Source organism: Rosa rugosa, chromosome 3 (genome assembly GCF_958449725.1).
Source record: "Rosa rugosa chromosome 3, drRosRugo1.1, whole genome shotgun sequence".
In the NCBI taxonomy this organism is placed as follows: Eukaryota; Viridiplantae; Streptophyta; class Magnoliopsida; order Rosales; family Rosaceae; genus Rosa; species Rosa rugosa.
Window position 1 is genome coordinate 36,323,838 of NC_084822.1, and position 22,649 is coordinate 36,346,486.

Genomic DNA, 22,649 nt, shown 5'->3' on the forward strand with positions numbered 1-22,649 from the left:
ATAATTTAAAACATTCATTTTAAGTTATTTTATGTAATTTATAAATACATTTAAACTATTTAAGCTTTATTTAAAAAATAGGATTAAATACTTGTTACTCCTCGTACTTTTCCCTGAAAAACAGTTTGGTCCATCGCCTTTTAAATTAAACTGAATAGTCCTTATTATCTCAAATTCTCATATAACAAGTCCAAAATGATCCGAAATGACAATTATGCCCCTCATTTCCTATTTTTATTATTTTTTTATTTTTTTCTCTATTTTTTTAAATTTTCTCTCTCCCTCCCTCTCTCCCTCTCTCCTGGCCGCACGGTCTCTCTCTCTCTCCCTCGATCTCTTTTCTTCTTCTCTTCCTCTGCAACCACCGGAGAACACCAGCGCCGTCCTCTCCTCGGGCTCCCCCGCCGAGAAGCTCCAGAACGCCATCCGCCTCCTCGAGTCCCAGCTCCGCCCCGAGGTCCTCTCCCGCCACTTCGACCTCCTCTCCCAGCTCTCCTCCCTCCAGCACGCCGACCACGCCCTCTCCACCGTCCGATCCTCCGTCCACACCCGATCTGAGCTCTCCGACCCCCTCCGCTCCATCACCGCCCTCACTCTCCAGCTCTCCAACCTCCACGCCACCTCCGAGCTCCTCCACCACACCCTCCGCCTATCCAAGAAGCTCCTCGACCTCGCCGCCGACCTCGAGAAGATCGATCTCGCCAAGGCCGCCCAGCTGCATTGCGAGATCTTGGCGCTCTACGACGAGTACGATCTCTCCGGCATCAAAGTCGTCGAGGAGGAGCTCGGCTGGGTCAGAGAGACCGGCGACAAGTTGCGCGGCGAGGCCATGAAGGCGTTGGAGCTAGGGATGGAGGGGTTGAATCAGGGGGAGGTGGCCATCAGGTTGCAGGTGTTCTCCGGTGGTTGCAGAGGGAAGAAGAGAGAGGGAGCGAGAGGTCAGGGGAGAGAGAGAAGGAGGGAGAGAGAAAATATAAAGAAAAGGGGAGAAAAATTAAAAAAATAGAGAAAAAAATTAAAATAATAATAAAAATAGGAAATGAGGGGCATAATAGTCATTTCGGATCATTTTGGACTTGTTATATGAGAATTTGAAAGAATAAGGACTATTCAGTTTAATTTAAAAGGCGAGGGACCAAACTGTTTTTCAGAGAAAAGTACGAGGAGTAACAAGTATTTAATCCTAAAAAATAATATAAATTCAAAACTAGCTAAAATAGAGAGCATTGATGCAGACATATTTCTAAAGTGACTAGCTAAAATGACTTTTTAGCTATTTTAGCTAAAACTTAACACAAAAATGGCTAGCATTGCTAAAGATGCTCTTATTTGTTCAATTCTGATATTTTTGAATGTTTTATTTATTTATTTTAATTTTAAAATGATTTTAAAGAATTTTTTTATAAAATAATTAACTAAATGACACTCAATGAGAGACGGTAAGTAATCATAAAATTTTAATAGATGGTATGAAGTTCTAAGTTGATTTGGACCAAGCACTAGCTTTTTCTCTTGTATCCTATCTCCTCCCTAATCTAATGAACATCCTATCCTTGTTTGATCCTCCTTAAGTCCTTATGAATACCATATCTTATTCTTTTTACTTATAATTGCCACATTGATCCAAATCTCGCATTAGACTTTTAGTACTGAATTTTAAGGTAATTTCCCTTTATGATAGAAACAGCAAGAAGAAGATATGGAACTCATCAAAAAAAAGAAAAATACATAAACTATATATCAAGAAAATATTAAAGTATGAAAGAAAATAGTGAACATTTTTTTTTTCTTCAAAAAAAGAAAAATATTTAAAAATTATTATTCATTTTGACCTAAAGAAAAGAAAAACATCCATAGAAAATACGTATATTATTGTTTTGGGAATTTGGGTCAAAGGTATACGTAGTCACTAGTTAGAATACGCAAGGCAAATGACATAGAGACATACCAATGAAGCTTTAGACACACACACAGTCCCTATTAGAAAATTCCGATTACGCAATTGTCGGCTCAGGCCCCTCCCTCCTTCCTTCCTTCCTTCAGGCAACAACCAACGAATCAAGCTCATGACGAAACCATTTACACTTTCTCTCTCTCAAATCTAACCTCATTTCTCAGATCAATGCACCAATCAAACCCACAGATCCGGCCCTTATGGTCCTCCTCCTGCCACTAATCCAGATTCTTCGTCAATGTCGGCTTCTCAAACCCTAGGCGGGGTTTCACGCGCCGGCCGCCTCCTCGGCCCCTCCCTCGACAAAATCATCAAGAACGCCGCCTGGCGCAAGCACTCCCATTTGGTCTCCGCCTGCAAATCCGCCCTCGACAAGCTCGACTCCCTCTCCGACTCCCCCCTCAACGACCCCAACTCCCCCATCGTCGGCTTCCTCTTCCCCGACGCCGAGTCCGTCCTCGCCCCCCTCCTCCTCGCCGTCGACTCCGCCCACGCCAAGGTCGTCGAGCCCGCCCTCGAATGCGCCTTCAAGCTCTTCTCCCTCGGCCTCTTCCGCGGCCAGATCGACGCCGCCGCCCCCAAGTTCGTCCTCTTCAAGCTCATCGACTCCGTCTGCAAGTGCGGCGGCCTGGGCGACGAGGCGATCGAGCTCGCCGTCCTCAAGGTTCTGCTCGCCGCCGTTAGATCGCCGTTAGTGGCGATCAGAGGGGACTGCTTGGTGAGTATTGTGAGGACTTGTTATAATGTGTACCTTGGTGGATTGAATGGGACCAATCAGATCTGTGCCAAGTCGGTTTTGGCTCAGATTATGGTCATCGTCTTCACCAGAGTGGAGGCCGATGCTATGTACGTCACCATCTCCAGGGTTTCGGTCAGCGAATTGCTGGAATTTACTGATAAGAATCTGAATGAAGGGAGCTCCATTATGTTCTGCCAGAATTTCATCAATGAGGTTATGGAAGCTAGTTATGGGGGTCCTGATGGTATCAAAATGGCGGCTCGGGCCCCCAGGAGATTGCAAAATGGAAATGCCGCCGCTGGACGCGGTGAGTCGGGGGCTGGAGAGTCCAATGATGAAGCTGAATCTGGCGAGGGAGGTGGTAGTAGTAAGATTCGGGATGATGGATTTCTTTTGTTTAAGAATTTGTGTAAGTTGTCGATGAAGTTCTCGTCACAGGAGCACTCTGATGATCAAATACTATTGAGGGGTAAAATATTGTCGTTGGAGCTTCTGAAGGTGGTTATGGACAATGGGGGTCCTATTTGGCTCTCTAATGACAGGCAAGTGATCGGATCTAATTTTATTGCATCTAATTTTATCTCATAACTCTAGTAGACGCCTGTTGTTGTTTCTGTTTCTGTCATTTTGCTTTTTTGGAGATGAGGCAATTTAATCTAGTGACTAAGCAATGTATAATGGATTCATAATCAGTGGCAAACTAATAAATGAATCCGGTCTAGTAACTGAGGAAAGTGACTTAGCAATATGGATGCCTGTTGTTGTTTCTGATTCTGTCATAATATTAACTAGTGAGTAAGCAATGTATGATGAATTCATGTATACTAGTGTAAGCAATTATCTGAATCTGGTATAGTGGAAAATTAGTGACTGAGCAGTGATATTAGTGCAAGCTAAAATATGAACCAGCTGTGATGGTGAACTAGTGACTGAGCAATGCCTGTTGTTTCTGTTTCTTTCATTTTGCTTTAGGCGTATATATGGAGATCGAGGGAAATTAAACTAGTGACTAAGCAATGTATAATGGATTCATATGCAATACAGGCACTTTTATAAAGCAATGATTTATGGCGCTTCAAGTGGCATTTTTTTGTTGTTAAGGACTTTATAGTGATTTAACATCATTTACACAGAGAAAAAAGAATAATTATATTCCTTCACTTACACCAGCATACCTTTTATTTGGGAGTTGGGTGGATACTGTGGATGCTACCCATTTATATGTCATTTTGAGCTATTAAAATACAGAATAGTTATAATAAGCATCACTCTTGAGCCTAGTTATGTCTTTATTATAAAAAACTAAGTTCGACGGATGTCATTTTAAAGACTGGAGTAAGAAGAGGATCAAAAGCTAAATACGTATCTGTTGCTCATTTTTCATCTGATGCGTATTGTTTCTGATATATTGATGTAGAAGATCCTGTTTTTTTCAGTCACATTTTGCAGCTATTTTTATGAATTACTTGTGAGGAACCTGATAGTTTCATTTTCTTGGCAGGTTTCTCAATGGCATCAAGCAGTTCCTATGCTTATCATTGCTAAAAAACAGTGCGCTGTCAGTTATGGCTATTTTCCAGCTCCAGTGTTCTATTTTCACGAGCTTGTTATCGAAATTTAGATCAGGGTTGAAAGCAGAAATCGGTATATTTTTTCCCATGCTCGTCTTACGCGTGCTTGAGAATGTTCTCCAGCCTAGTTTCTTGCAGAAAATGACGGTCCTCAATTTATTAGAGAAGATCTCTCAGGATCCACAGATTATCATTGACATTTTTGTCAACTTTGACTGTGATGTGGATTCTCCAAACATTTTCGAAAGGTATTGCACTTGTCTGTTGCAGATCTTACTTGCATACTGAGATGCTATTAGAACAAACATTTTCTTTTGGTAGCTAATTATTGTTGGTTTTGCGATAAGTAACATGTTATAGTTTGCCATTCAGAGCTCACATAAATAACAACCTTTGGAGAGAGTTGAATTCTAATTAGGAGATACAGTTTTTTGTATCATAACTGCACTCATGACCTAGGTTGCATAATTGGGGTGCCTTTGTTTCAAATGAGACCGAGACTTTAAGAGGTTGAGAACTTATGCAGTAAGAAGCAATAAAATATCTCCATAATATATTTTAGTGTGAGATCCAAGGAAAATGTTGGTTCCTTGTATCCTATGTAGAGGAAAAATTGTTTTTCAGTCAGTCTGCTTGAATGTTTTCCTCTTGAGATTCTGTCTTGAGTGATAGTCTGAAACCTCTACTTGAAATTTCCAAATGACTGTGTTTTATTATTTCAACTAGATTATGATTAATAGTTAAGATTATAAAATGCATTTAGAAATAATACTTTGAACTTCAATATTTGTTTTCCCTAGTCTTATTTTTCTTGTTCAGAGAATGATAAGATCATGGAAAGAAAAACAAATTTTTAATACATTAAACACTTTCAGAGGGTCAGAACTTATGCAGTAAGAAGCAACAACATATCTCCAAAATAGTTAATTAGTTATTACTTATTAGAGTGTCCAAGGATTAAAGTTGGGTGCATGTAGCAGGAGAATTGTTTTTCAATCAGTCTGCTTGGATGTTTTTCTCTCAAGTTTCTGTCTGAATGAGAGTTCAGAACCTCAATTTGAAATCTCCAAATTACAAATATGTTTTTTAATCAGTCTGCTTGGACCTTTTTCTTTAGAGATATTACTTTTGAAATTAAAAAAATCTGTTCTCTTTCTAACACCCATGGAAAAAAAAAACACTTTTATCATTAAGGATCTACTGTAGCATACTTTATTTATCTTTTGTTTTTGTTTTTGTTTTTTTATATATTTTTTAAAGCTAGTCTGGTGTCCTTTTGCTATTGAAATTAAACTCAGGTGTAGAGCTTTGAAACATGCTTTAGTTTCAAACAATTTAAGGATTGATATTGCCCCAGGTCTAGCTCAAACCCAATTTTTCTTCCTGTTTTGATAGTATTTATACTTCATTTGATCAAGCTTAGTACTCATTGTATGGTGGAATCTCTCTCTCTCTCTCTCTATGCATATTTCACCTTTTTAAATGTCATTCCTTATGCATTGTGTTTTTTTGTAAAATGTATTAAAACCCTTATAATTCCATCAGATGTTTGCAGGATTGTCAACGGCCTTCTGAAAACTGCTCTAGGTCCGCCTTCTGGTTCAACAACAACATTATCTCCAGTTCAGGATATTACTTTCCGACATGAATCAGTGAAGTGCTTGGTTAACATCATTAAGTCAATGGGAGCTTGGATGGACCGACAGAGACTGGGAGACTCCTATCTGCCAAAGACCAATGAGAGTGACACTACATCAGAGAAAACAGAGAATCAATTGACCCTAAACGGTGAAGAAGGAACCGCTTTAGACAATGAAGTACATCCAGAAGGAAGTTCAGATGCTGCAACTCTCGAGCAACGTCGAGCTTTTAAACTTGAACTGCAGGTTGAGCTCTGCTTTACTTGTGTGGGGCTATATTTTCACTGCTATATTCTCCTCATTTACAGGCGGAGACTCTGTAAAATGCAAGAGTATCCACTCATTATGCAGTGTGACTTTCATGGTTGTTTTTCATATCAGTTGATTGGTATTTGGGATATATCAATTTCCCGTCCTTATCTTCTGTGTCTGGTGTTTTTGTGCTTTTGTCTTTCCAGGAATAAGCCTGGCTCTCCCTTGAGTGACAATCTCTTTGTTTTCAATGCAGAAAGGTATCTCACTGTTCAATAGGAAACCTTCCAAGGGCATTGAGTTTCTGATAAGCACCAAAAAAATTGGGGGTTCTCCAGCAGATGTGGCTTCTTTCTTGAAGAACAACACTGCGGGCCTAAATGAAACCATGATCGGTGACTATTTGGGTGAAAGGGAAGAATTTTCTCTAAAAGTTATGCATGCTTATGTAGATTCCTTTAATTTCAAAGGGATGGATTTTGGTGAAGCAATTAGGTTTTTCCTGCGGGGGTTCAAGTTACCTGGAGAAGCACAGAAAATTGACCGAATCATGGAGAAGTTTGCTGAGCGTTATTGTAAATGCAGTCCGAATTCATTTACTAGTGCAGATACTGCTTATGTCCTTGCATACTCTGTGATAATGCTCAACACGGATGCCCATAATATCATGGTTAAAGATAAGGTTTGTAGTATAACCTGTATTTTTTTGGTTTTATGTCAAATAGTATCAAGTTTTGGGCCATGCTTTTGGCATTTTGTTCCATATCAAAACATCTGGGGTGAATGTTCAAATTTTTTGGTTTCCTTCTTAGCATCATCTCCTAGACTCCTATTGATTGTTGTTTCCCAAGATGTGGTTTGTCTATATTATCTTCTACTTGTAATTATCAAGGGGTCAAATCCATTTCTTTATAATAACATCATTACTCTTTATTCCATCATTTTTTTTACAGATAAAAATATTATTCTGTCAACTTATCATTTTCCATTTTTGATTTTCTTTTGTTCTTGTTTTTTTTTTTTTTTTTTTTGAAGGAGGAGGTGATTGCGGGATACTACCAGTTCTACTTGTAGAAATTTTAAATGTTATTCTAGAATGGATAAATAAAATTGATTTAAACTGCTTGTATTCTGTGGGAGAGGATTCAATTCTTAGGTTCTTTATGGCCTTCAAAGATCCAGAGTTTAGGGATTTTTTTTTTTTTTTGCTAATTTAAATTGGGGAGCTGTTGTTTCCTTTTTTATTTCTTGTTAGGGAGCTGTTGTTTGGTTTTTCAGCTAAAATATTTGAAGTTCAGTTGATTCATTAACCCTGCTTTGTACATTCTGTTCTCTCTTAAAGAATTCAAATTCCTAAATAGAAAACGAATCTGTGTGCTGATACTGCATTGGCTGATTATCCAGATGACCAAGGCCGATTTCATACGTAACAACCGAGGAATAGATGATGGCAAGGATCTACCTGAGGAATATCTTGGTGCACTATATGATCAGATTGTTAAAAATGAAATTAAGATGAAGGCTGACTCTTCTGTACCACAGAGCAAGCAGGAAAACAGCTTTAACAAATTATTGGGCCTGGATGGTATCTTGAATCTAGTAACTGGGAAGCAGACTGAAGAAAAAGCGTTGGGTGCAAATGGGCTTCTTATAAAGGACATCCAAGAGCAATTTAAGGCGAAGTCAGGGAAATCAGAGTAAGTTAAGATGACTACTATTAGAGATGACTGTTTTAACTATATTCATGGATTCTAAGTTGTTACTCAGGGTGTTTGACTTATTACTAGACTAGTAGACTGATCAAGCATGCAAAAGTGAGAAAGTGCAGTACTGGTTTAGCTATATGATAATATCTAATGATATTTGTTTTTGCTGAATTCGTATCTTACTTTCTAATTTCTTTTCTTGGCAAGTATCATACTTTCTTGGATTCAGTTTAATATTATACAATAATGTGAGACAGATTCTTATTATGTCGGGTTGCAATTCAACTCTGTTTTGTATATACTTTGTCTCATACAAAGGAACATGAGAGTGGTAGGTTGAAAGTCAATACTAAACGCTCACTGCTCGTAAATCTGTCTTTCATTATGGAAATTGAAGTAATTGATCTCAGTCAAGACTATGGCTTTGCTGATTTGGTTTGAGACCTGAGATCAGAGATCAATTGGACAGCTGTTGTCTGCCTATTCGAGTCTTGTAATATTTTGGAATTCATTATTGCTTGGTCTGCAGGTCTGTTTATCATTCTGTGACAGATGTGGCCATATTGAGGTTCATGGTGGAGGCCTGCTGGGGTCCTATGCTGGCCGCATTCAGTGTGACTCTGGACCAAAGTGATGACAGGCTTGCTACTGCTCAATGCTTACTGGGTTTCCGACATGCAATTCATGTTACTGCTCTGATGGGAATGCAGACCCAGAGAGATGCATTTGTCACATCAATGGCAAAGTTTACTTATCTACATAATGCTGCAGATATGAGGCAAAAGAATGTTGACGCTGTGAAGGTATGTTATTTAGTATATCGTGTTGTACTTGTATTTTCCAAAATCTTTTGCAGATATGGATTTTCTTGGAAAACATGTTAATTGTATTTGTATTGATAATATTGAAGAGATTATGAGTGCTTAGATCGTTCCAGGTGGAATATATCATTAAATTTTATGTATTACTTTCAGTTCATGTTAAATGTATGGCTCAGTTAGACTCACTGGATTGTCCTTGTATATCAGCTTTACCTAAATATTTGCTGTATACAGGCAATAATAGCAATCGCCGTTGAAGATGGTAATCATCTTCAGGAAGCATGGGAGCACATATTAACATGCCTTTCCCGAATTGAGCATCTGCAACTGTTGGGTGAGGGCGCACCTACTGATGCAACCTTTTTCAGCGGATCTAATGTTGAAGCGGATGACAAATCACCAAAGCCTATTGGTTTTGCTTCTCTAAAGAAAAAAGGAACTATCCAGAATCCAGCTGTGATGGCTGTTGTTCGTGGGGGTTCATATGATAGCACTAGTATTGGAATCAACACTTCGGGACTGGTATCTCCAGAACAGATTAATAATTTTATTTCGAATTTGAATTTGCTGGATCAGATTGGGAATTTTGAGTTGAACCATGTATTTGCTCATAGCCAAAGCTTGAACAGTGAAGCCATAGTTGCTTTTGTGAAGTCCTTATGTAAAGTTTCCATGTCAGAATTGCAGTCTCCAACAGATCCTCGTGTTTTCAGCCTCACAAAAATAGTTGAAATAGCGTAAGATTCTTTCTCCATTTCTTATAGGATTCTGCTGCAATGATTTTTTTTTGAGTAGTCAAAGTCACCAAATTACAAGATTTTCTATTTAAATAGTTTCATGTGATCTTTTCATGTAGAACTTAACCCACCCCCCTCTCTCCCCACGTGTGATATTTTTAGCAGATTTGATACACTAGTCTCTCTCTCTCTCTCTCTCTCTCTCTATATATATATATATATATATATATATATATATATATATATATATATATATATCTGCATTCTTGGCTATTTTTGTGATGATGCGCTTTGCAACTCTATCTGAATACAGAAGTTGGGTGGATTTTGCTAATCAAAACTGAATATTTGTATTTGCAGGCATTATAATATGAACCGCATCAGATTAGTGTGGTCTCGAATATGGAATGTACTGTCAGATTTCTTTGTATCAGTTGGCTTGTCAGAGAATCTTTCAGTTGCAATATTTGTGATGGATTCCTTGCGTCAGCTTGCTATGAAATTCTTAGAGCGTGAGGAGCTGGCAAATTACAATTTCCAGAATGAATTTTTAAGACCATTTGTGATTGTTATGCAGAAAAGCAGCTCTACAGAAATTAGGGAATTAATAGTTCGGTGCATTTCACAAATGGTCCTCAGCCGGGTCAATAATGTGAAATCTGGCTGGAAAAGTGTTTTTATGGTATGTTAAAATCTTTATTTTGATTTGTTGTGCTACATATTAAACTCAGTTGGTGGGAACAATCATTTAAAGATTTGTGACTGGCAAACTATTCAAATCCTTTTAGCATCAGTAGTACCTTAGTATCTGTATGCTTTCATGTTAGCTTTATATATCAAGGTAAGCTTGGGTATATTTATGCAGAGCTTGTTAGTTTTATGTAGTTATTTGCAAAACTTTGATCATGGAGCATGACGAAGTATGGTTGTCTGGTATTTCATCTAGTTACTTCATCAGTTGATTGTTTAAAGTTGTCGACTATAATGTGATGTTGTTCTGTTGTCAGGTTTTCACAATTGCTGCTGCTGATGAGAGGAAAAATATAGTCTTGTTGGCCTTTGAGACCATGGAAAAGATAGTCAGAGAGTATTTCCCTTACATAACTGAGACAGAGACATTGACTTTTACTGATTGTGTTAGATGCCTCTTAACCTTCACAAATAGCAGATTCAATAGTGATGTTAGCCTCAATGCTATTGCGTTTCTGCGTTTCTGTGCCGTCAAACTTGCAGAAGGAGGCCTTGTTTACAATAAGAACAGTGAGATTGATGGTTCTTCAAGTCCTAGCGCAAGTGAAGGTGCCTCAACTGTTGAGAATTTCAATGATAAAGATGATCATACATCATTTTGGGTTCCATTGCTAACAGGTATATTTTAAAGCTGTTTTTTGAGAAAGTGCTACAATCTCTTAGCATTGTAGATCGCACTACTACAGATGCACATGCATGTGCACGCACCCGCAGGCCCATACAACTTTGCCACTTAACATGCACCCAAGCTTCAGCTAGATTGCCTTCTTAAGCCATAGGCATATGAAAAATTATTATGTGATTGTTGGGAGGGAATTTGACCAGAAGGATCATAGTATGCTTAAAGGACTATAATTTATCAATAGCATGGTCTTCAAATTTTATGAAAAAACATAGCCTTGCCTAAATATTTCAGCTCTTTCATAAGATTGATATTCTGTTATTATTGCAGGTTTGTCCAAACTAACATCTGATCCTAGATCAGCTATCAGGAAAGGATCCTTGGAAGTTCTTTTCAACATTCTAAAGGACCATGGTCATCTTTTCTCACACCTGTTTTGGACTGCGGTTTTCAATTCTGTTATTTTCCCCATATTTAATGGTGTCAGTGATAAGAAAGATACAGAAATGAAAAATGACCAGTCCTCGCCAATTTCGATGTCCCCACGTCCTGAAGGAAGTACATGGGATTCTGAAACTTCAGCTGTTGCGGCGGATTGCCTCATAGATCTGTTCGTCAGTTTCTTTGATGTTGTTAGGTCTCAACTACCTAGTGTGATATCCATTCTGACAGGACTCATCAGAAGTCCCATTCAGGGTCCTGCTACCGCAGGAGTTGCTGCATTAATGCGTTTGTCTAGTGAGGTGGGTAACAGGCTTTCAGAAGATGAATGGAGAGCAATTTTTCTGGCTTTAAAGGAGGCTGCCACATCTGCAGTGCCTGGATTTTTGAAGGTCTTGAGAACCATGGATAATGTCAATGTTCCTGGTCTTTCTGAATCTTTTAGTGATATCGATATGTTGTCTGATCAGGGGTACTCAAATGAGGATCTTGAGGATGATAATTTGCAAACAGCTTCATATGTGGTTTCAAGAATCAAGAGTCATGTTTCTATGCAGCTACTCATCTTACAGGTTTCCTTTCTCCCCTTGTATTAATACAGATTTTTTGCTTAGTTTGATTTCTTGTGGAACTTCTTTTAATGAAGGCAACAAGATTTGATTTGGTTTTAGAAGTATGATACCAAATATCAGTAACAGCTAGCTGTGCCCTAGTATATGCTTTAGCCTTGATATTACTAGTAATCTTTTCCATCATGTTCCAAAAATACTGCGACTAAGTAGCTAAATTTAGATAGTGAACTATATCTGTGTGAAGTTTTACTTGTAAACACAATTGGACTTCTAATGCGATTTTTTTTTTAATATGCCATTTCATTTTCTTGTCCTTTTTCTTTTCAGGTCGCTGCTGATTTGTACAAAATAAACCTAGAAACCTTGTCAGCTGCTAACATTGCAGTTCTTCTTGAAGTATATTCTCTTGTGGCATCGCACGCGCACCAACTGAACTCTGAGACAATTCTGCAGAAGAAGCTGGAAAAAGTGTGTTCCATCCTAGAACTCACTGCACCACCTATTGTTCATTTTGAGAATGAATCTTACAAAAACTATCTTAACTTCCTCCAAAACGCACTTGTGGATGATCCATCTCTTTCCAAGGAAATGGACATAGAAGCTAAACTTGTGGCAGTCTGTGAAAACATATTGCAGATATACCTAAAGTGTACTGAGCTTCATTCTTCTGAGCAGAAGCCTACTGGTCAGCCAGTTTTGCACTGGATTCTTCCTTTGGGTACAGCAAAAAAGGAGGAATTGGCTACCAGGACTTTCTTAGCCGTCTCGGCATTGCAGGCATTGAGTGGTTTGGAAAAGGTTTCATTTAGGAGGCACGTTTCTCAGTTATTTCCTTTGTTGGTAGATCTTGTGAAGAGTGAGCACACTTCGGGAGAAGTTCAACATGTTCTAAGCAACATATTCCAGTCATGTATAGGCGCAATAATAATGGAATGACTTTATATGACTATTTTATTAGTGATATACTTTTCGCATACCATCACAGAGTCACAATCTTCTTTTATAACCGGCTGGAGTACAGAGCCATATCATCCATTTCTATTAAATTTTGTAGTATATACCAAGGCTGGGTTTCCCACCTCTTTTCCCCCCCCCTTTACCTGTCTTTTGAAGAATGTACGATCTGATATGCTAGTAATCTCTATATCTATATACTCAAGAGTATATGTAGTGTTTTTGGAATAAAACCAAGCAATACGCTATTACGTTTCCAGAATCGAACAAAAGTCTTACACAATGCGTGCCATGGATACATGATGACCTAGCTGGCACCCTTATTTTGATACAAATAAACATGCATTTTCAAACAATGTAGAGTTAATACTCTCCGTCCCATAACTCATCAAGGGACTTGTATGGGCCAGTAGCCGTCACCATCTCTTCTCGAAGCATCATTTTGCGCTGTGGGATTTGACTGATCTTGTCAAGATCCTCTTGTGTTAGTTCCCAGTCGAACACCTGCATATTCTGCTTCAACCTCTCCTTGTTGTAGCTCTTGACTGCAAGTGTTGCTCCTACCTGATAAACCCATCTAATGCAGACCTGAGCAACAGTCTTTCCCCGAGCCTCAGCGATTTCATTAAGCACTTTGCTTTCGAGAACATGATTGGTACCCCAACTGGTTCCTATGGCACCCAATGGGGAGAAGGCAGTCACAACTACACCATTGGCTTTGCAAAATTCTCTGAGCTTCTTTTGTTGCCAAAATGGGCTCATCTCAACTTGATTGACTGAAGGAGGAATGGTAGCAAAAGAGAGCAAATTCTGAGTCTTTTTGGTAGAGAAATTACTGATTCCAATGGATTTGGTGAGGCCACGTCTCTGAGCTTCTTCCATGGCTGCCCACACACCCTTGAAGTCCATCGGCATTTGGTCCTTTTCCTCGAGAGAGTGACTCAATTTCCCAGGCGTGGCACTGATGGGCCAGTGGATCAGATACAGATCAAGGTAATCCAATTGAAGATTCTCAAGGGATTTGTTGAGAGCAGGAAGAACCAAATCAGGGTGAGCATCATTAGGCCAAAGCTTGGAAGTAATGAAGAGCTCGTCTCGAGAAGCCACGAGGCCGAGTTTGAGTGCTTGGGCTATGGCTACTCCCAGACTCTGCTCCGAGCCGTACAGGGAAGCCGTGTCGAAGTGGCGGTAACCGAGCTTGATGGCCTCGAGAACAGCTTCTATCAAAACTTCTGGTTGTGAATTGTCGGATGCTGTGCCGAAGCCAAGCACAGGCATGGTCCTGCGGCCATCGGAGGATTCAAGAACCACCACTGGGATTTGGGTTGCTGCCATCTCGATCGATTTTGCCTTCTTTTTGGTGAGCTGAGGGATTAAGATCGTTCGTGGGTTTATAGACAAAGGAGAGAATATTGGATGGAAGTGGAACTCTCTTGATTCTTCTACTTGGGAAGTTACGTCATTGCTCATGTATGCCAGTCTAGGAGGGACCCAAGTGTGGTTACTGGGCTTTACAACGAGTATCTGTAGTTGGTTACTTGGTTTTGTGCAGACAGTTATGAAATGAAACATCAGCATTTGATTACAGGTTTACTGCACATTAACTGAATGAAAAATATGTACCATGCATAATTCTAGTTACTTAAATGTGAGTTCTCAACTTCTCATTGCCGAGGGACCCCTTCACATGTACATTCCCAGAAGAGTCAAGCTTAATAATGTTTGAAAGGAACCACAACAGGGTTTTTGCATAGTTTACCAAATACGAAGAACAGTTGTTTTTCAAATTGAGTTCCAATGTACTAACAGGAGATGCAAAAATTTACAAAGGAAAAGACAATAAAGAATGCAGGGGGCCTCTGAACAGAGGCCCCCTCAGCTAGATCTAACTTCTGCAGGAAGCTTTGCCTAAGAGCCATCTACTCTCAAGGCTTTTAAACGTCGGCATCTTGAAGATCTTATGCGGAAGCAACAGCTGTGACATCTTTGCTAGATCTGTTGTATTTCATGTGGCTCTTAACAAGTTGTCCAGCCGCAATGGCAGACATGAGAGACAGCTCTCCAGCAAGAACAGCACCAGCTACAACACTCGCCAACTGCCTTGCGTTGGATCCTGGTGCCTCTCTGTTGGCACCCTTCACTCCGAGCAAGTTCAAGCAAGCCGACTGCGATGCCAGTTGGGTGCCTCCTCCTACTGTGCCGACCTCAATAGAAGGCATGGTCACTGAGACGTGAAGATCCTTGGCATCATTGATGGCTTCCATCATGGTGATACAGTGAGAACTCTCGATGTTCTGAGCTGGATCTTGACCAGTGGCTAGGTAGACTGCTGAAACAATGTTACTGGCATGTGCATTGAAACCACCAAGGGCACCAGCAATTGCAGAACCAGTAAGATTCTTGAGCATGTTAAGCTCCACCAAGGCCGCCACATTGGTTTTCAACACCTTCGTCACTATGCCTCCCTTGATAACAGCCTCGCAAACCACAGATTTGCCACGGCCTTCAATCCAGTTAACAGCAGCAGGCTTTTTGTCTGAGCAGTAGTTACCAGAAATGCCAATGACATCCATGTCAGGGAAGTCATTCTGGAGGAAATCAAGAACGTTTTGAACACCTTTAGAGACCATGTTCATCCCCATAGCATCACCGGTACTGCAGCAGAATCTCATGTACAGGTTCTTCCCAGCAACTGCACACTTGATGGTCTGAAGCCTACCAAATCTGCTTGATTTGTTGAAAACCATAGAGATGGTTTCGTAATTGTCGGGATCTTCCATGAAGAACTTCAACTCAGCCGCTCTCTTAGCAGAGTTGAATCTGACAACAGGTGCTCTGGTCATTCCATCCTTCAAAAGCACACTTGAAGCCCCACCGGACAAGTTGATAGCTTTGCAACCACGGTTGGTACTAGCCACCAAGCAACCTTCAGTGGTGGCCATGGGGACTGAGAATTCTCTTCCATCGAGCATAAGAGGCCCAGCAATCCCAACAGGAATGGTGATATACCCAACTGGCATTTCACAGCATTGACCCAAAATGGACTCGTAATCAAAGCCCTCCAAAGGCAAACCCTCCAAAGACTTGCCTGTAACTCTCTGCAAAGCCTCCCGCCTAATAGAAGCTGCCCTCTTGCAATCGCCGAGCTTCGTCTCGAGTGAGTATGAAGGAATGGTTCCAGCCACCACAGCCTTGATAATCTCCTCATCTTCTGCAGTTGGTGGCGGGGTCTCGATGGCTGGCTTTTCATAAGACACCTTCTGGGTAACTTTAGCGGAAGCAATTGGGGCAATCTCGAGGGCTTGGCCGCAAGGGACTATGCGAGCATCCTCGTGGACAATAATGTCTTCCTCTTCTTCTTCTTCGTCCTTGAGAGCTGGGGTCTGAACGAAATCGATGCCGAAGAAGCCGAGGAGGTAGACGAAGGACGCAACCAAGACCAAAATGGAGACGAGCTCAGAGAGATTGAGGATGTGGAGAGGCGTGTTGGAACGGATCTTCTCACGCCAGCTGGTGAGCAAGAAGTAGGCGACGGAGAAGAAGAGAGTGAAGAAGACGGCGTTGGTGAGGTAGAGCGGCAGAGGCAAGGCGTCGGAGGCCTTGACGACTTTGGTTTCCTCATCGTCGACGAACTTGACTTTCGTTTTCACGGGCTTGTTGCCTCCCTTGCCGGTAGCGTGCTCCATCTCAATGCGCCGGGATCGGACGATCGGAGATCGGATCGGAAAAGGAGGAGGGATTGAATGGTGGTGTGAAGGGTTTTGGGTGCAATTTATTATATAGAGAAGGTGGTCAGGGTTGAGTTACGGTTTGACTGATTTAGGTCAAATGAACACGTACAGGCGTTGTTTATTGGGTGGGAGCTATTTCCTGGCTTTTTCTTACTCCACCATGTGATATGTCTCTTCCTTTTTCTTCTCTTCATCTCCAACTTTGTTGATTTGTGGTGGTGGGTGGTTATGGGAGCCAGGCTAGGCCAGATTGTCTGTAGTGAAAGCCAGCTTATGATGGGGTAGAGGGGTCATGTATTTGCGGTTTATAATTGTGTCGTCTTCAAACTAACACAATATTAAACAACTAGGTTGTCAGAACGAGGAGGGCAACGGTGTTTAACGACATCAAGACTCTGTTGCACGCATGTGGTGTGCCATGACTGCCATCGAGGTGAGCTTCCAACTCCGGGAATGTAACAAAGTTGGCTATGGTTCAGAAAAGTTTATTTGAAGTAAAAATAAAATTTTTACTGTGGTGAAGTATTGACCAAAATGACTCGTATAATTGATTGTTGACGTTCTTAGTAGTTGAAACCCTTCTACTCACTAATGAAAGGTTATCAGTTTGGATTTTTCATTTTATATCATTCTTCGTTGTTTTTAACACCATATATTATTGATTTCAGTGAGAAAATAACACTATACATTTTTTTTTGGAAGGATAAATACATTATTCCCGTGGGATCATATACAAAGCAGATTCCCGTGGGATCATATACAAAACATTGGTCAAAGTGTAACAGATAATGGACAGAAGAAGGAAACTGACTACACTAAATACTATTTTGAGATAAAGTCTGACCTAAATGAGCAAAATGGTCAACAACCATATTTACCTCTCGGTAAACATGAGTGAAGAAAATATTGATAAAATGAGCAGAAAGATGATTGATATCCTCCAATAGAGTGAAGATTCTCCACGGCACCTTGTAGATATGATTGATCATCTTAATTAGTAATAAGGAGTCACCTTCAACTTGAAGATTTGGTATTTAGAGTCGACTCGCCCAGAGTAAGCCGGTCTTCAATCCAATCGACTCTGCTTGAAGAACTGAAGCAAAGCCAATAGGAATCGAACTTGCACAAATGACAATTCCATTTTGACCTCTAATGATGAAACCAGCGGAAGCTTTACCATCGCTATTAACTGATCCATCAAAATTTAGTTTGTAGTAATTAAGTGAAGGAGGTCGACCGCCAATCATAGTTGTTTGTTTTCTTCTGAAAGACCATATTGAGATGTTATTAGCTTCCCAAAAGTCAGTAAGAAAAGTTTTAATATGAGTCATAACACTATACATGTAATTACATATTTCGAGGTGATTTTTAACCCTTATATCTTTCTTATTTTATTTCTTAGAGGTTTAAGAAAATATAATCACTACGATTTTTAATCCTCTCTTCTTCTTAGAAAACATAAATGACCCCCTTTTTTTGTTTTTGATTTTCTTTCTGGAGGAGTGCAGATACATGAGCTAACCTATAAGAACTCATTTCTTGGTCTTTGACCTCCTCAATCACTACAAAGGTCCTTGATCATTTTTATTTCTTGATCAATAAAAAAGAAATATAACAAGATGAGAAAAAAATGTAATTCAAATCTGTTCAAGCTTGAACAGATAGCTTCAACAGATTTGAAAGATTCATTAGCATGTGCTTTTGCAAGTAATCAATAATATGTCCTCCACATATTTTTTTAGAGTCATGGGTGGCCAACCAAAGCATAAACAGTCGTGTTCGCAAACTTAGATCGAAGTTAGGCAAACAAAATTTGGCAACCTTTAAACTCCAGAGAGAGCAATGGATACCTATAAGTCATATATAGTTTCTGATTTAAGTTTAGACTGGAAACATATATTGAAAGGATCTGATATACTTAAACAAGAGCATTACAGTTCAATAGCTCTAAAAGTATTATATCATATTCAACTATTAGGTACATGTTGTAGTATATATGAAACATGTTGTATTGTTCATTATATAAAATGTCTATGTCATGTATAAGATAAGTATTTGAGTGAATAGCATAGGTATAGTGACTTGTGAGTCAAGCTTTATGCCAATGGGGAACAAGTGTGGCAATCATCATCACAAACCACAATGTGGAGCTGCAAATGGAGATGCCACAATGGAAGGCTACAAATGAAGATGCCATCAAGTTGTATCATTATTTACTTCAAATGTATCCCTATAAATACCTCCTATTGAATGAAATGAAACACACACTTGAATCTCTATTCCCTCTCTCTCTCTGTCAATTTTGCTTGTCCTTAAACACGTTATCAGCACGAAATTGCTCTAGAATTAGAATCGAAATTGAAAAGAGTAGAGGAGTTCAAAATCCGATCGAAGTCATTTTTCCAAACCAACAAAAAACCTCCAAACCCTAGCTCATATCAAAGCCCTTGATCCAAGAAGCCCAGAACCGGTTTTAGAACCTCCAGAACCGGCCGGAAACCGCCTGAACCGGCCACCGGAAAAATTGAACCGCTGCCGGACCGCTGTCGAGTCCTGCCGAAGTGCTGCCGAGCAGCTGCCGAGACCTGCCGAGTCCTGCCGAGCCCCTGCCGAGCAGCTGCCGAGAACTGCCGAGCCCCTGCCGAGCAGCTGCCGAGAACTGCCGAGTCCTGCCGAGCCCCTGCCGAAGTGCTGTCGAGACTTGCCGAAGTGCTGCCGAGCCCCTGCCGAAGTGCTGCCGAGCAGCTGCTGAGACCTGCCGAGACCCCTGCGCAGCACCTGCCGAGTCCTGCCGAAGCCCCTGCGCAGCAGCTGCCGAGCACCTGTGCAGCAGCTGCCGAGCACCCGCCGAGGACCTGCGCAGCAGCTGCCGAGCCATCTGCCGAGCAGCTGTCGACAGATCTGTCGAGTAACTTTCCGGCAACTCTCCGGCCACTTTCCGGCCACTTCTCCGGCAACTTTTCCGGCCACTCTCCGGACACTTTTCCGGCGACTTTTCGACAACTTTTCCGGCGACTTTTCTACAACTTTTCCGGCGACTTTTCCGGCCATTTTCCGGTGACTTTTCCGGCAACTTTTGGGTAACTTTTTCGGTCATTTCCGACAACACTATTTCAAGGTATTCTTTACTAAAAGTTCCCGCTTTTGAGTTTTTATTTATTTTTCTCCTCCTTTTTCTTTTTGGGAACTTACAATTAAAAAGCGGAATTATAAAAATTCACGCTAAACGAACTAAGAGCGTTCGTAGTCAATGAACTAAGAGTGTTCATAATATTCGGACTAAGAGCGTCCGCAAGCATCGACTTATGACCCTATTAAACATCATTGTTTCGGTCTAATCCAAATATTCTTGGAAATTGATTTCTTGGTAGCATAGCTCGGAAATCTTATTGTTTTAGTTTTTCGTGGAAGTTTTAAACTCCGAAACTAATACATCTTTTTCTTCTTATATTTCAAGGATGTCGAATGAACCTAGACTCGAATTTCAAATCCTTGACTCAACTGGTTCGGATTACCATAGTTGGAAAACTGACGTTGAGAACCATCTCACATCAAAAGGGATATTGCCCATAATCCAGGCACCAAACGCGGGCCTTGTGTTCCAACGAACACCCATAAAGCATGCACAAGCAATTATCTTGATGCGACGCCATATGGACAGAGCACTCAGATTAGAGTATATGTCCATCAAAGATGCAAGGGACCTATGGGTAGCGCTAGAAGAACGCTTTGATAATATCCAAGATTCCCTCCTCCCTGACTTGAAGTTTCAATGGAACAATATACGCTTCTCCGACTTCAAGTCTGTTGCTGAATACAATTCAGAAGCTCTTCGGCTAAAAGCCATGCTGAAGTTCTGTGGAAAACCTCTCACAGAAGAAGAGCTAATTGAGAAGACTCTCTCCACCTTCCCCGTCGCAGCAATTATACTATCAAAGCAATATCGCACTGAATTTAATGCTGGACGACTTACGAAGTTCAATGAGCTTATCAATATTTTGTTGGTGTCTGAGAAGCACGACAATATCCTTGTGAAGAATTATAATTCAAGGCCCGTAGGAACCAAAAGCGTTCATGAGGCAAATTATAATGCACCCAAGAAAGGGCGCAAGGAGCGGTACCCTACTAATAAGGGGCATGTATACCCTAATAACAGGGGACATGACGGACGAATGGGTCCATACAACCGCCCCAATAAGGAAGGAAACCGCAACTTTGGAGCGGGCACACGTGGTGGCAATTCCACACGTGGGAAAAGAGAATATAACAACACCATGGGCCGTAACACTGTGGGCCGTGGAGGTCGCATAATACGCCGTGGTAGTAGCAGCAACAACCCGCCTAGGGAATATCCACAACGTGCACCTCAAATAAAGAAAGTCAACCACAATGACGTGTGTCATAGGTGTGGATCAATCGAGCATTGGTTTAAGCAATGCCAAGCAAGTACTCAACTAGCTGCACGCTACAAGGAGTACAGGGAAATGAGGGAGCAAGAAGCTCACCTTGCTGAAGAAGAAGATGGTGAAGATGTTATTCTCACCATAAAAGACTTCAAAGCTGAAAATGAAAAGCACGAGGATGCCGCAGACTTTGATTAAAATAGTCTTTTCTATTTTCCAATAAAACGGCAAATGTGCCTTAGTCAAATAACAATTGAATTGACTCTTTCTCATGTGGCGTACCCAATGAAGTATGATGTCTAGGCAAGTAATTGAGATCGGGGTATTTAAGCGAGCCTCGCTCCACCAACATCTCTCTACTTACCTGGTCATATTTTATTGGAATTACCAAACGGATTGAGCAATTACAATTTGTATAAAGTTTAATTTTATATTGGAATAAACTTTGGAAACTTTGATGTAATCATTGACTATTTTCCCTATTAATAAAGTATCGCATTATCAATGTCATTGACATGTGTTAATATTCCGAACTTTATTTTTTCAGTATGTCTTCGGGAGAATTGGAATGCCTTCTTGATAGTGGCACCACACATACTATATTACGACATAGGCAATTATTCTTATGGATGACTCCTAGTCAATCTTCAGTGACCACGATGGCAGGACCATCTCAATTGATTCATGGTCGTGGACCAGCTCAATTTCTATTGCCGAATGGCACAAATATTAATGTCGCCGAAGCTTTATATGCTCCAAGGGCTGGAAGAACCCTATTAAGTTTTAAAGATATAAGAGCCAATGATTTTCATGTGAAAACACATTGTGAGAATGGACAAGAGTTCCTTTACATCACCTCTAATAACTACGGAAATACACGAGTATTAGAGAAACTCATGTGTCGCTCTAGTGGATTGTACGCAACCACTATTAGAGTCATTGAATCCAACCATGTCATGAATGAAAATTTATGGGATTCCGACACATACAAACTTTGGCACGACCGTTTGGGACACCCAGGTCGAGATATGATGCTCCGTATATTAAAAACTTCACACGGACATCCATTCTTTAAAACAAAAGGAAGTACGAACCAAAGAAAGGTTCAAAGAATTACTTCTGAAGCATATCATTCGTTTTGCAAAGCTTGCTCTTTAGCAAAAGTAGGATCGAGACCATCCTATGCAAAAGACATTAAAGAAAATATACCATTCTTGCAAAGAATACAAGGTGATATCTGTGGATCTATACATCCAACTTGCGGACCATTTAGATATTTTATGGTGTTGGTTGATGCATCGACACGTTGGTCACATGTCATGCTCTTATCCACAAGAAATGCTGCATTTGCTAAACTCCTAGCACAAATCATTAAGTTAAGGGCTCACCACCCTGATCATCCTATTAAGTCAATTCGTCTTGACAATGCTGGGGAATTTACATCAAAAACTTTTGATGATTATTGCATGTCCATTGGGATCGAGGTTGAACATCCTGTCCCTCATGTACATACCCAAAATGGTCTCGCAGAAGCTGCCATTAAAAGACTTCAAATGATTGCTAGGGCATTGGTTATGCGCACCAATCTCCCTATTTCTGCTTGGAGCTATGCAATATTACACGCAGCTGTGCTTATTCGTCTAAGGCCCACTGCCACCCAACCTTTTTCTGCGTCCCAGATGGTAACTGGGTATGAGCCTAATATCTCACATTTACGCATATTTGGATGTGCAGTCTATGTGCCAATTGCGCCACC

General features: G+C 40.6%; 3 protein-coding genes across 4 annotated transcripts; 1 reads left to right on the plus strand and 2 right to left on the minus strand.

Annotated features, from left to right (window-relative positions):
• Positions 1-1,951: 1,951 nt before the first annotated feature.
• On the plus strand, positions 1,952-12,781 carry LOC133741050 (brefeldin A-inhibited guanine nucleotide-exchange protein 1). 2 transcript variants are annotated; one of them, XM_062168983.1, is made up of 11 exons: positions 1,952-3,235; positions 4,195-4,512; positions 5,820-6,150; positions 6,413-6,838; positions 7,561-7,853; positions 8,392-8,665; positions 8,918-9,420; positions 9,781-10,102; positions 10,428-10,788; positions 11,123-11,805; positions 12,133-12,781. In XM_062168983.1, the coding sequence occupies exons 1-11, from the start codon at positions 2,193-2,195 to the stop codon at positions 12,739-12,741; spliced, it is 5,163 nt and encodes a 1,720-aa protein (XP_062024967.1). In that variant the 5' UTR covers positions 1,952-2,192; the 3' UTR covers positions 12,742-12,781. The 2 variants fall into 2 exon arrangements, with proteins under 2 accessions (XP_062024967.1, XP_062024968.1); XM_062168984.1 differs by lacking the exon at positions 1,952-3,235 and having other exon boundaries at positions 4,344-4,512; positions 5,810-6,150.
• A 192-nt stretch (positions 12,782-12,973) lies between these two features.
• On the minus strand, positions 12,974-14,378 carry LOC133741052 (non-functional NADPH-dependent codeinone reductase 2-like). The gene has a single exon (XM_062168987.1). The coding sequence runs from the start codon at positions 14,335-14,337 to the stop codon at positions 13,123-13,125; it is 1,215 nt and encodes a 404-aa protein (XP_062024971.1). The 5' UTR covers positions 14,338-14,378; the 3' UTR covers positions 12,974-13,122.
• A 144-nt stretch (positions 14,379-14,522) lies between these two features.
• On the minus strand, positions 14,523-16,592 carry LOC133741051 (3-hydroxy-3-methylglutaryl-coenzyme A reductase 1-like). The gene has a single exon (XM_062168986.1). The coding sequence runs from the start codon at positions 16,443-16,445 to the stop codon at positions 14,718-14,720; it is 1,728 nt and encodes a 575-aa protein (XP_062024970.1). The 5' UTR covers positions 16,446-16,592; the 3' UTR covers positions 14,523-14,717.
• Between the last annotated feature and the right edge of the window lie 6,057 nt (positions 16,593-22,649).

Bases quoted from the DNA above. Each gene is read 5' to 3' on its own strand.
- LOC133741050 (XM_062168983.1), top strand. From the start codon at position 2,193: ATGTCGGCTTCTCAAACCCTAGGCGGGGTTTCACGCGCCGGCCGCCTC. The intron at 6,839-7,560 runs GTTTGTAGTATA...CTGATTATCCAG, and splicing joins ATATCATGGTTAAAGATAAG to ATGACCAAGGCCGATTTCAT. The intron at 9,421-9,780 runs GTAAGATTCTTT...TTGTATTTGCAG, and splicing joins ACAAAAATAGTTGAAATAGC to GCATTATAATATGAACCGCA.
- LOC133741052 (XM_062168987.1), bottom strand. From the start codon at position 14,337: ATGCTGATGTTTCATTTCATAACTGTCTGCACAAAACCAAGTAACCAA.
- LOC133741051 (XM_062168986.1), bottom strand. From the start codon at position 16,445: ATGGAGCACGCTACCGGCAAGGGAGGCAACAAGCCCGTGAAAACGAAA.